Genomic DNA, 14465 nt, shown 5'->3' with positions numbered 1-14465 from the left:
TAAATTAATAGGAATAATGTGTCTATTTAAATAAATCTATCAAATTATCCATTTTTGTGAAAGGATGAATATAAATTTTGTATATTTGGATAGCTATTCAAGATGTTTTTGTGAAAGAAACTAATTTAATAAAAAATTAGAGTGAGTATGATCTAACTTACACAGGTTTTACACTGGTGTAATTTCATTGGCGCTGATTCTCTGGCAGGGAAAAGCAGCCCTAAAGCTGGCAGAGCTGGCCACTTAAAGATTCCCCCTACCTAAAGGTATAGAACCAGGGCAGGTTCCAGGTTTTTCCAAGCAAAAAAACCAAAAAAACCAGAGTGCCGCCCCTTGAAAAGAGCCGCCCCAAAGGGCCGGAATGCCACCCCTTAAGAAGTGCCGCCCCAAGCACATGCTTGGAACACTGGTGCCTAGAGCCGGCCCTGTATAGAACAGCCCTCATAGCTTCTGTGCCACCAGCTCCCTGACTGCTGCCACGGGGTATGTGGCCATAAGGTCATACGTGATCCTTGCTTACGTAGTTACCTCTGACAGTTGTTGACAGCCAATGCAAAATACATCAGGTTTCAGCTGCTCTAAATTGATTTAGGGATCAGCCTGGTACCGATCAGACTCAGGTTTGGCTTGCCCTCCACCACTACCTGGATTTGTACTGAGTATCCTCTTAGCTGGTCTACAGAGTCTGACCCATTGACTTCATCTGAGTTACTCCTGGTGTATGGGAGGTGAGATACATTCCCAGTGTGGGAAATCCAAGCTACAAGTTAAAAAAGGGAAGGTTTAACATGTTGCCATTAACAGCAGGAAAAAAAAATCCTGAGTTGAGAATAAAAATGCTTTTTATAAAAAGTATATTGCTCTCCTCTCCTTCCCTCTCTTTGAAGTGCAGCTTAGGGACTGATTATCCTTGGGGCGGATGGTGCACATTTTACATCTATTCATCCGCAAAAGAATGTAAACATTCCACCTTATGATCTTGAGGGTATCTGTGGAATATACTGGCAATAAATGTAATGTAAGACACACTTGTCATATATGGATGGCATATTGATATTACTGACTGTGCATATGGTTTAAGTATTAGAAGAATGTGTACTGCTTTATATTCAGATATATTTAATGGAGCACAGCAGGGGGTCTCCATTATAATTCTTTTCTCAATGGATCAAATACCTGTAATAGATAGGGTCCCTGTTCATTTTTTCTCTCTTGCTAAACTTTTATGATTGAATATAACCACACACTACATGTACAGCAATGAGAACTCCATTACAGAACTAACCAGCTTACACAGGTACAGTAGAAATAATACTGACATAGTACATGGTATTAGTAATATTAGACATAGTGCAAAATGATTGTAATGTTGTTGTAGCTGTGTTTGGTCCTAGACTATTAGAGACAATGTGGGTGAGGTAATATCTTATACTGGACCAACTTCCGTTGGTGAGAGAGACAAGCTTTTCAGCTTACACAAAAAAGAAAAGCTCTATGTATGCTCTATTGTCTCTCTCACCAACGGAAGTTGGTCCAGTATAAGATATTACCTCACCCACATTGTCTCTAATAGTATGATATCTCTACTTGTACAGATCAGATTCAGTTGGTCATCTCTTGTACACCTGTGATTTCTCATTTGTTATGGGTTATCATCTCTACGGTAATTTGGGACTGCATTCCTTTTATCCACCCATCTTCCACACTTTACTGTCTGTCTGCCTGTTTTAGCTGATGATATGAGCTGCCACCACCTCTTTGCTGAGCATAATAGAGATCTTTCACATTTGATCTAGTTGCTATAGTTACAAGCAATTATTGTGTTCTATGTCTCCAGAGGTGTTTGAATGAAGATAGTTTTGCAACATTTGGGAAAACACCTCTTTCTTATGAGGAACATTCACTCTCCTTGAAACTGCTCCTCTTCCACCCTCATTGCATAGGTTTGATGGGATAAGGTGCCATTTACATTTTCCTGTTTCTGAATAATTTTCAGAGTATCTTCTTCCCTTGCACAGTTTTTGACTCCAAATAGCATGCCTGGGCTCCTGAATAACAATATATTGTTGACTTATAGGCACCATAGATGTTCTTGGAACTTTATGACTTTGGGGTTGCCAGTAACTGGTTGCAGCAAAGACAACAAATAACATTTAGTACTCCTCTAGCGCTTTTCATATTCAAAGCACTGCCCGCAGATTAGCTAACTAAAAGCTGCTCATGCTGGTGTCCTCTGCTGCTTCTCTAAAGTCTCTTCATCACATACTTAGGACCTCAGCTTTACATAGTTAAATTAGACCAGGGGGTGCGGCGGGATCCACATAAAATAGTGGTAAGAGTGTCCTGCCTGTTAGATTTAACTACTGGGCAACCTTCCATATGCCAGTCAGGGAGCTTCACGCTCACACTCCCATTGCCAGAGTGAAAGAGAGCTTCTTGCCCAGAGTGACGAATAACTCGTTCATTGCCCTTTGAGAGAGACCAGATAAAAGTCTGCAATTTTACCTGAACACTGACTTCTGTTCTTTTCAGATCGCACTTTTATTGTTCACCCTCCTGAAGACAGCACTGTTATTAAGGGAACCACAGCCACTCTACAATGTGAAGCGACTCATGACCCTAGAATTTCAATCAGGTTGGTGGTATCCATTATTGTTTGTGTGGCTTATCTGAACTTAATTTTACAAACTATCAGAGTGTCATTAGGTGAGAAGTTTCAGGATCCCAGATTTCAGCATCAGACCCTTGATTACCTCATCATAAGATTGTAGACTGCATCATTAATCACATAAATTCCATTTTCTACTTCAGTCTTATGTATTATTTGCAATGAGCTATGTTCCACTTCATGACTTCAATACAGCCTTCCATGATTTTACTGTCAAGGTTAATACACTATCAATAAAACCAACTTGTCAGAAGCTGCTACTTAATGAGAGTAAAGCCCAAAGGGATCAAATAGGACTTCAGAAGTGTTTACGTTGGGAGTGCTGAAACTCTAGGAGGGGGGCTGTCCCCACTCTCTGAAACACTTTAATAACTAAGGGATAAATTCTTATTTAATTGAACCCTGTGTAATGGAGAGCAGAACTTGCCTCTAAACTAGTAGATCTGCACACAGAATTCAGAGGTAGCTCACCACTTTTAACAAAATGACAGCATTGAAATATGCACAATTTAAAGGCACCACACATGAATGAAAAAAGTTATTTGTGGCTTTGAGGATTGTTTTCAAAACATTAGAAAATGACAGTGCAGAGAACCTATAAAATTATGTAAACATTTTTAGACCATACTGGATCGTAGGGCTGTGTATACACATGTTGTGTAGCTGTATACATGTATCTAAATCTACACACACAAGGCTCGATCCTCTGGCATGGCAGCCACTTTGCATTGTGTTACTGGTGTAATCTGGCAATATACCTGGTGTAACTAGCTCAGGGAGGATCAGTCCGTGTATGTGAGAGCCTGAAATCCATACACCAAACAGAGCAGTTCTTATGCCACATTCCTTCCCTTCTGCTGTCATAAGAGTATGGGGGTGTGGCTGGAGAAAAGGGGAAGTCAAGGTGGTTCTATTTTACACTGCTACTGGGCTGCATTTTTGGCCCCTTTTGGTTAGAACAATAGGGTGAATGGTCTGCACCAAATATCAGCTGCATCAGGAGAGTGCAAAGGAGAGCTTTAATTAACCTTTGCACATATACCACCTCCTGACTGTCACTTTGTGCATTTTGGCCACACCCAAGGATCTGGCCCATAAACACATAGAGTATAAAAATCAGAGTTGGGTAAATACTTGTGGAACATTTTTGTAGTATTTGCTTACATTGAAAAAATGAGTTCACTTGGGCCATAACTTCCTTGTACCGCTTTTGTGTTCACTTTTTGCAAATATTTATGTTACTGAGTGTTTTTGTATGGAATGGGCTAGTGTTTGATATCACAGAGATAATGAGATGAGCCAGATGAAGATTCAATCACACTGCTTTTACCTAAGAATGTGTATTAAGTTACTTGCAGTACAGTACTTCATAAAGGCTTTACCCGCACCTGTTAAAGATGGCCTACAAAATTCACTCATAATTTTGCCACTCATGAGTAATGTACTCATTCCATATATCTATATGGAATATAGATATATTCCATCATCTCTACATTGTTTGTGTATATCAAATTTTCTTTCTAGTCACTAGTCTAAGATCGAGGTCAGAAAAGTTTAAATGTCCTGAAAATATTTGTAGTGGTTTATCAGTTTAGTGCCATTTTGACTGTAGAATTTTAACAGCTGATATCACCTTGTTGTACAAATCTTTCTGAGCTTTCTTAGTTGTACTTGTTAACATTTTGAAACATTGTGACATCCAGGTATGTTTGGAAGAAGGACAGCATTGCAATAAACCCATCTAGCAGTTCCAGAGTTACAGTAGAGAAAGGTGGTACCCTCCTTATTAGCCAGACCTGGTCAGGTGACATCGGCGACTACACCTGTGAGGTTATTTCTTTTGGAGGAAATGATTCGAGAAACGCTCGACTAGAAGTGATGTAAGTATTGCAGCTGTCTGGCTTTTGATGGCACATTATATTTGGTTTTTAATTCTCTTGAGCATTTTTGTACTGTTTCTTTCTATTACTTTTTAAAGAAAAAAGTTAAGCCAGTTCTTCTTGCTAATGACACTGCCTTAAGAGCTCCTCAGTTTTAAATAGGTATATCTCCATATATTTATTTATTTATCTTATAGAGCTGGAAGGGACCCTGAAAGGTCATTGAGTCCAGTCCAGTCCAGTCTGCTGCCTTCACTAGCAGGACTAAGTACTGGTTTTGCCCCAGATCCCTAAGTGGCCCCCTCAAGGATTGAACTTTCAACCCTGGGTTTAACAGGCCAATGCTCAAACCACTGAGCTATCCCTGCCCCTTTTTGTGTTTGTATGCCGCAGTGAATGGACTTCCAAATGGCAGAAGCCAGTTAGCCCTCTTGGGAGACTGTGAGCCACCATGTATAGACATGTGTGCATATTGTAGATGTTTTGAGAAATAGCAATAATAATAACTCAGCTCCAGGGACTCAAGGTTATAAAAATGCATCTCCCAGTTGTTTTGCTTTCCTCAAAACTCAACAGATCTCAGAACTGTTGGTCTCTGAGGCATTTTTTTATTCTCCTGCTTGCTTTGCATTTCTAAATAAAGTTTCCTCAACCATATGCATGTCTCTGCTCTTAATGATAGTTTTTAAAGACCTTTAAAGTGCAGTATTCTGGAAAAGGACTGGTTTTTTTAAGGCATTGTGGGATTCTGTATCTTCTGTCTCTATCCCTTTAGATCAAATATGATCAGTTTACAAGTAAGATGTCTTTTTCTGTCTGCCAACCCAGCATATTCAGGCTATGGTCTGAAAATCAAACTGTTTTCTGCCTTGTGCATCATCAGCAATAATAGATAAATATTCTGCAGGCCAAATTCTGCCTTCAGTTTTACCAGTGGACCAAATTTTGCTTTCACTCACACTGATCTAAATCCAGAGTAACTTCACTGAAGTCAGTGTAGTGCAGAGAGCAGAATTTAGCCCATTATCTTAATTTAGGACAGAATTTGGTCCTGACATTGGTATTTAATTAACAATTCTGATGATGATGTGTGAGCCATAACAGAACGTCCTTCATTCACCCTTAGCTGTGTTGACTCTGTCTAACAGGAGTAAAATGCAATAGAATTGTATTGGTATCATGCAAGTCATAAGCTATGACACTGATGTATGTATGGAGCATATCTGTTGAGTATGAAGGTAATGTTTTTATATAGTCATTTTTCTGAGTTAAACTGCACTTTAGTGTAACTAAAATAGCATCTGTTTCTGCTGGTCACTCCTGATCGTCTCTTAGAGAAGATTCTTATGGTTCCTTTTACCGCCTGGCAGTGTAATGTGCTCCCCTCTGAGATTTGCTACACGGAACTCAGTTTTATAAAACATTAGGCACAGTTCCATGGCTAGATCAGATGCCCATTTTGAGAGAGCTGTCAACTTTCTCTTGTTAAATAAGCATTCTTCCGCTCTCCTCCTGGAGTGAATTTCTACTGCTGGGTAGTCTCCAAGAGTGGGAATTTTTGAGGACCATTTGAAATATTCCTTCCACTCAACCATCTTCACTTTCCATTTATCCAGACTTCTCTGGAGCCTTTGTGGGCTTTGGCAATGTGTATGGTATTTTTTTGAAAGGTGGACAGGCGTGAGGGAGGAAAGCTGCCACATCTTTATAACCAAGGCTTTGAAGCCGAGCTACAAAGCTATGTTGACACTAGGGTGACCAGATGTCCCGATTTTATAGGGACAGTCCCGATTTTTGGGTCTTTTTCTTATATAGGCTCCTATTACCCCCACCCCCTGTCCCGATTTTTCACGTTTGCTGTCTGGTCACCCTAGTTGACACGTGTCACATTCCTGTGTCTTAAGTAATCTGAATAGTTCTCAAGTCTGCTCAGCAAAAGGCAGCCTTTTATATTGTGTTCTGGAGCAGCTGCACCATCAGATGCATTCATCCCCAGAGGACGGTAGGTGGTGTTAATGTCACTGCTCACCTCTGGGGGGTTTATCAATAGGGAACAGTGTTACACTCTATAGAACTCCTGCCAGTGGAAGTTACTTGAAAGGGGCACATCTCTCAAGTGTCCTGGGCCTGTCCCTCCCTGCAACCCTGCCCACTTCCTACTCTGCTGGCTAGTTTTGGGTCTCCCTGCAGAGTAGAGCCCGTTGGCACTCTGTCCTCACTCCTTGAGGATATTCTGCTGATAGCCTATACCTCGGCTTCTGCCACAAGAATCCAGGGAATGGATCAGACCCAGTCTGTTTAGAGAACTCCAGTAACTGACAAGTTACTCAGTTATACTTTTGAATTGTAATATTTTGATCTCACTGAGATAAAGTACTGCAAGAACACAAAGGAATGCTGTTTTTTGACAACTTGCATTAATATTATTTGGCTAAGTAGCACAAATCCACAAAAAATAGAGACCTATTTTCTGCACATGTCTTCTCCTCCTAATGATGAAGTGTGTCTCTCTCTCGCCTGTCAGAATGTTTCCTTCTCCTCACTTCCAAAATGGCTAGTGAGAGATCCTGCCTTTTATAACCTCCCATCCCCTTTGTCAGATGACCCTCTGCTCAGCCTTATCAGATGATCAGAGTACCTCATCAGGTGATCTGTTGCTTAGTAACCTCTCCCCTGGAATTCAGACCAGAAAACTGGTGTGCCCTGAGTAGCAGCCAACTCTTTGTCCAACGATTTGCCATTTGAATGGATGATTGTCAAAGTTAAATGTCCTTCTGTTATTAGCCTTGTGCCAGGTGCATGAATTTCTCCTTTTGCAAATTTTGGATTTTAGCTCAATATGGAGACAAAAGATAGCAGACAAGACAACCAAGTTCCGCATTCAGAGTGGATTTTGAAGTCTGGTACAGATACACAGAAAATCCCCAATATCAACCACAATTCATAAGCTGCACATAGACAGATTCCCTGAATCGTCACAAGGAATAAAAAAGCTTCCTTCTCCAGCCCTTTGTCGGTCTTATCTATTTAGAATATAAGCTCTTCTAGACAGGAGCTATATGTATATGTGGTGCCTAACATAATTGGTCCCCTACTGTGATACAAATAATAGATAACATTAATTGGTGCAAACAGTACAGAGTGTCTTCCCCGATGCAGATATCTCAGAAGCAAAAAGGTGTGAAAAGGGAGGTCCTAGAAAAACCTTGCTAAAGTTCAGCCAGAGATCACAGATCACCCATCAGTCCTGTGCTGGTGGTACTGGGGCACAGAAAGGAATTGCTATGTAGTGTATTCTCCATTCATTCATTTGCATGCTGGACTTCTATTTCTGTTGCATCCAAACTCATAATGTCTGATCCTGAAAGTAATTGCGAGTAATAGAGCATGCCAGCTTCATTCATCTTATCTTTATAGTCCTGCCCAATAAGAAGATATACACAAAGGAAACGTCCCATTTTCCCATAGCTGAATAAACTCAGGGAGATCAGGCTGTATTTCTCCAGACATTAAGGTTTTCTGATTCCAACTCAAAAGTATCCTAAAGGTTCTTGATACATTTAAAGTATTCTATGTTAGTAATATCTATATCTGACATGACCTGCTGCACCATACCCTCCTCCCCCACCATTCATTTGAGGAATATTTTTTTGTTGAATGAATAAATGAATGTGACTGAGAATCATGGTAATACCCTACACTGTTGGGAAAATAAAATCTCCCCAAAGACCAAAATCTTTTCATTCCCCCCCCCCACTACAAAGAAAATTACTTGTTAAAAATTTAGGAGGGGTAGAAATACCTGTAATACAAAATAGACAATTTATATTTGGCAGCCAGTTCATCTTGCTAGCTTTAGTCCTTTCTCCAGAGTTTTCCACTTCATTGTTCTTCCCCAAAATTGGAAAGCAAGGGACTGGAGCTAACCACTTACAGCAGATATCATCCTATGGACTTCAAAGTACTCCTAAGTATTTTCATTAGGAGTCACCTGTCGGGGAATTTTGGTACCAGATAAATAATGGTAGTTCTTAACAATGTGCAGTAACAAAAATCAAAATGACACCTAATTAAAAAGCCATTTGCTATGGATTCCATATCCCATGTCCTCTAATATCTTGGCAATCCCTTGCCTTTTCAGTCTGTGTGTGATGGAGCAGAAAACCTCACACCAGCAGAGAAGTTAAAGGGAGCCAATAGGCCAAGCTAGCCCCACTCTGCTATTCCTGCAGCCAATGCCAGGCCTGGAGGGGGAAAGGAAGGAGAAAACTCTCAGCTCAGGGCTGACTGGCAAAGACACAGGATGCAGTTCCGAGTCTCTGCGGCCACGACAACCAATGAGAGAGGAGTGCTGCATCCCTGACTGGAAAAGACTGTTGAGGAAACTGGGGAATGCCCAGTAGTGATTGGACTCTATTTTCTTGAAGGACATTGTAGGGCCACAAAGATCATAAAGGGCTGAAGAGCATAGAAACACCCAGCGAACATAGGGAATAGAGACTTCCTCCCCCCACTGAGCTGGCTTCCTGCCACAGCAGCAGGTAGAAGGGTCAACCAGGGGATGTTACTCCAGGCAAGCCATTAGAGAATTGGTGGAGAAGGTGCACGTCAACCTAAACCCTGCGTAAGGGAGTTGATCGAGCCTAAAAACCAAAAACACAAAAAGCCCCCAAAGACACACACTTCAAAAAAACGTGTCCCTACACTGCTACAGTGGATATGGATCAGTTGCTAAAATGAATGGCCAAGCAGAAGGCACAACAACAGCAACTCTTTCAACAAATGGCCAACCAGGGGTTTCTCTGCTCCACCACACTGTGTATTTCACAGTTTCATGGGAACAGGAAGGAAGTCAGGCAGAAAGCCTCTTCCTCTCTAAGGAGAAGGTTTTAGTTGTTTTCGAGCTCTCTATTGGGCCGTTACCCAGGATATAAAAATTACTGACAAATCCAAATTGAAAAAAACAAATAGAAAACTATTTTTAACTATTTACCATCAAATATAAAGTAGCAATAATGATAATTAATTTTTTTAAGTATTTGCTTTTTTAGACCAAGAAGAAAGAGTAAGATAAGAAAACTCTCCCTTAGTCATCTGTGGATTTGACCTCCATGGAGGTAAATCCAGTGTTGGCTCCAGGAATGAAATCAGAAATAAATCTGTCTGATTTGACTCTGGCCAAACTTGTAATTTCTCAATACAGCCATGATATAGGCTTTCAAGAAGGCACACTCACCTGCCTGTCTGTTCTCTGTATGGAGTACAGTAATCATTCCTGTGTTAGGAGTTTGGTGAGACAAATGGGAAAGCTCTGAACAGAAAACAGGCTCTTCATTTAATATGTTAGAAACATTTATGACAATGCCATCAAGGCAGTGTGTTTTGTTAGATTTCCTACCTCAAATTCCTAGCAAGTTGTTGGGTCCATCAGCTGAGTCACCTGCTCCAGAGTTTAACCGGTGTATGGTGGATCTGACTTAGGAAATCATTCATGAGTTAGGAGCAAAGCTTTTTTATAAATTGACAAGAAGGCTTGTTTAATCTCCCTTGCCTCCTTAGTAATCCCCTTTTCAGTCCCAATCTCTCTAATTACCTGCTCGTGGGCCATTCTTCTTAGAAATCTCGCCAACAACATGTCTGGTTTAGTTCCCTTAGCAAGTAGTTTTCTTCTAACTAATTTTATAAGACACACTGTGTGTTTGCTGTGTAAATTTTTCAGTTGCCCTCTGGCAGTTATGAGCTGACTCAAAATATTACAGTATTTGTTTCTAATATGTATCATCTGCAACTCTCTAACATTATTCTCTAGCCCTATCACCAGGACTGCACATTCATTCTTGTTTACATAACCCCTATTTTAATTGCTTTGTCAGAGTCCCATCAGATGACCTCAGTGGCTGTCTCATTAACCTCAGACATGACAGTATGAGGCAGATACAAAACTATATCACCATAGAAAGTCTTCTTGTGGAAGTTATGGAGAAAAGTGACCACACCTGACTCCTTAGCGTGAGAGGTGCATGGTCTGAGCTCATGATATTTCTTATGTGAGATCTTCATATGTGGTTTGAGCATTGGCCTGCTAAACCCAGGGTTGTGAGTTCAATCCTTAAGGGAGCCATTTAGGGAACTGGGGTAAAAATCTGTCTGGGGATTGGTCCTGCTTTGAGCAGGGGGTTGGACTAGATGACCTCCTGAGGTCCCTTCTAACCCTGATATTCTATGACTCTATATTTCTATTTGTAGTTTGGGAGAGTGAGAAAAAAATCAGTTCTTGAATTAGACTGATGACAACTGTTCCATGCCCCATACATCATTGTCCCAAGTCTTGTTCTCTTCCTTGGTTTGTTAGAGGCAGAACAGTCCTAGGTGGAAGTTCCTCTCAATCTAAAACAGTTAAAATTATCATGCACGCACATGACTTTCAGTATGTTTAAGCAGCAAGGGAAAGCAATTTCTTAGAGAAGAAAAAAACAGCACTCTTTGGGAGCATGAATATTCATGACTGTGATGGGGGATTCATTTATCATTGCCTTGCACGCTCTCCTCCTCCTTTGCCACCATCTCTTATGTACAAAGTGTAAGTGTTTTATAAAGTGGGAAATTAATATTTGTTAATCACCACTTTTGTGCATTTGAGAGCGAGCAATACCCTTCCCCACTCCAATTTCTTTTTAATTTTAAATGTTCATTTCTGGTCAGGTGTGTTTCTTACACACACTCTGTATCCGCCCCCAGGGGCTTAAATCTGTGCACACCATCTGTTGCTAGACAAGGTAGACCCTTAAGATTAAAGGAAGTTATATTAGTGGTGCTAGGTGTATTGCATGAAAGTTACAGTTCATGGTGTTAATGCTCTCTAGGAACAGAGCACACCACCCATTTCCTTCATGCTGCTAACTAATTGTCCCGCATATTAGCATTATCATTTGGTGTGAATCTGACAGAATCATCAACTAAACCAAATCCTAAGCAAAAATATGTTTAAACTCAGTTTATGCTTAAAAAGAACTTTAACTCATGTATACCACTACTCCAACAAGTCTCCTGACTGCTTCCTTAATGGGTCTCTAGACAAGCTTGACAGTCTCCTTTTCAGCTGTCAGAAAGTCATTTTAGGTCCCTGGACAAATTTCACCACAGAATTGAGAGTGAAAAAAGATATGTCCATTTTCCTCTGTAAAATCATTCAATACATACCCTAAAGAAAAACGCTATCCTGCAAACTCTTCCCCAATAATATAGCTTCTTATATCCCCAGATGAACTTAAATGCAACTGTCTATATTTACAAGAAAACAGGATTAACCCATCAATATAAATACTAGCAACATCCTTAATACGTTCAAATAATTGTTTATGAAATGCTTAATAAAACACTTATTTGGGTGGAGATTGTTGCAACCCCACCCCAACCCCAGCCACTGCTCCTATGCAATGCCCTGTGCTAGTGTCTTCTTCTGGAAGAGGCTGTGGCTGCAGCACATCTTGGCCCCATTCCCCACAAGGCCTTGTGGTAGATGAAGGAGGGCTGTGACATCAGTGAGCAGCTACGCAACCAGCCATTTCACTCTCCTCCCTTCAGCAGGTTCCTTTGCCAGCTTAATTGCAAATGTGCTTTCTGAACCAAGGTGCACAGGTTGATCTGGGGTTAGGATGAAATACAGCACAGGACCCTTAATGTGGTTTAATGTTTAATTCAAAAATAAATAACTCACCTTCTTCCTCCCACAAGAAATCTGAAATTCAGAGTATGGTTTGCACTGCTCTGATTTAAAGATATGGTCTGCATTGGAATCATTTGTATGTTTAGATGTGCAGGCGAAGGAGTTGGTTGTGCTTTTTAGAGAGCGGTAACTATCCAGCAGTTTAATGAATTAAGAAAATAAATGAGTACATTTGCTAATTCAAGAATGTCAAGTACAATTATGGCTTTTTGCTCTGACCGGCATGGGTCAGCAATAATGGATGTTGAGGAAGAATTTACAGTCAGCTCTGACCGTGGGAGGAGAGGTAGATCCAATGGGTGATAACCAGCACTCCCTCTTCTTCTGCTTTCCCTGACCGGGAGATCTTGGCCCGTAGGGACTGAGATAGCAAGAAACAGAACTCAGGTTTATAAAATATAATGGCTATCCCTGTTTTGTATGTGTTGTAGATCAGCATTCAATGAATGCAGCAGAATATGGTTTCCGCACCTCATTGTACAGCCTCCATCGCTTTCAGCCAGTGAATCCAAATGAAGTATTTTTCATGGCACATGTATTTTTAGGAATTGCACTTTTTAATTGAGGTTGTGGGTTTTTTTTTTTTTTTAATGTTTCATTTAGCATTTCCATGGAGTTTCTGCAGGCATTTTCACGACATTTTCTGCTTGGATGCTTCCAAAAATTCCTGTAATATGAGGGAAAGATTCTACCAAAGACAGTTAAAAGCTTTCATCCACTGCTAATCAAGCTGTTTTGTAGCCTAAAAATATATATGCTAATTTTGATTACTAACTCTGTTTGGATAGTGTCAATGAGTATGAAAAATTCCATGTTAAATAATGTCTCCCGTGTGTTTTACTTTTTATATGTTTTACTTCTGTGCATTGCTAGGATAGCCTTGGGTTTTTTTAAAACAAGAAAAGTGGGGGAAAATGTATTAACCAAGTTATCTCAATTAAAAAAAAAGAAGTTTGAATTTGGCTTTTTCCACAATAAGTCAGTCACAGTTCCATTCGCTGTTGCACTGTCAACCATAGGAATCTCGGCATAAATTACATTTTAGAAACAGGACAAAACTGTGAATAATTTAGAGATCTATTTTATTTATTTTCCAGTGGCTACTGGTACATATACAACTATCGAACTGCACGGTCTCAATGTGTGGATGAGACGATGGCGTAGTGAGCAGGGCTTAGATTCATTAGGAACTGGGGAAACTTTGGGGAAATGGGGAGCTTATATAGGACGGATAGGTTCCACCTAAACCAAAATGGAACCAGATTGCTGGCACTTAAAATTAAAAAGATCATAGGGCAGTTTTTAAACTAAGGGCTGGGGGAAAGCCAACAGGTGCGAAGGAGCATGGGGTTCGGACAGAGACATCCCTTAGGGGAGGCTCTATTAGTGGAGATTCACTACGTCCTAGTAAGGAGGAGAGGATGGAAGATGATAAAATACAGGTAGGATCTGATGAGAAACAGTCAAATGAAAAAAATCCCATTCAATTACATCATGTAATGGCAGACAGCTCAACATCCACTCAATGTGCAGCAGCAATCAAAAAAGCGAACAGATTGTTGGGAATCATTAAGAAAGGGATAGATAATAAAACAGAAAATATCATATTGCCTGTATATAAATCCATGGTACACCCACATCTTGAAGACTGCATGCAGATGTGGTCGCCCCATCTCAAAAAAGATATATTGGACTTGGAAAAGGTTCAAAAAAGGGCAACAAAAATGATTAGGGAGTATAGAACAGCTTCCGTATGAAGAGAGATTAATAAGACTGGGACTTCTCAGCTTGGAATAGAGACGACTAAGGGGGGATATGATAGAGGTCTAAAATCACAACTAGTGTGCAGAAAGCAAATAGGGAAGTGCTATTTACTCCTTCTCATAACACAAGAACTAGGGGTCACCAAATGAAATTAATAGGGAGCAGGTTTAAAACAAACAAAGAAAGTATTTTTTCACACAACGCACAGTCAATCTGTGGAACTCTTTGCCAGAGGATGTTGTGAAGGCCAAGACTATAACAGAGTTCAAAAAAGAACTAGGTAAATTCATGGAGGATAGGTCCATCAATGGCTATTAGCCAGGATGAGCAGGGATGTTGTCCCTAACCTCTGTTTGCCAGAAGCTAGGAATGGGAGACAGGGAATGGATCACTTGATGATTACCTGTTCTGTTCATTCCCTCTGGAG

The 14465-nt window shown here is 40.4% G+C and overlaps 1 protein-coding gene across 2 annotated transcripts in view; it reads left to right on the top strand.

Moving 5' to 3' along the window:
• SDK1 (sidekick cell adhesion molecule 1) overlaps nt 1–14465 on the top strand; it is a 646617-nt gene that overhangs the window by 465169 nt on the left and 166983 nt on the right. For both annotated transcript variants that reach the window (XM_034784003.1, XM_034784002.1), the window contains exons 12-13: nt 2533–2635; nt 4372–4548. In XM_034784003.1, the coding sequence (XP_034639894.1) occupies nt 2533–2635; nt 4372–4548 (280 nt within the window). The remainder of the gene's footprint in view (nt 1–2532; nt 2636–4371; nt 4549–14465) is intronic.

This window comes from Trachemys scripta, chromosome 10 (genome assembly GCF_013100865.1).
Source record: "Trachemys scripta elegans isolate TJP31775 chromosome 10, CAS_Tse_1.0, whole genome shotgun sequence".
In the NCBI taxonomy this organism is placed as follows: Eukaryota; Metazoa; Chordata; order Testudines; family Emydidae; genus Trachemys; species Trachemys scripta.
This window is presented reverse-complemented; position numbering and strand designations above follow the sequence as displayed.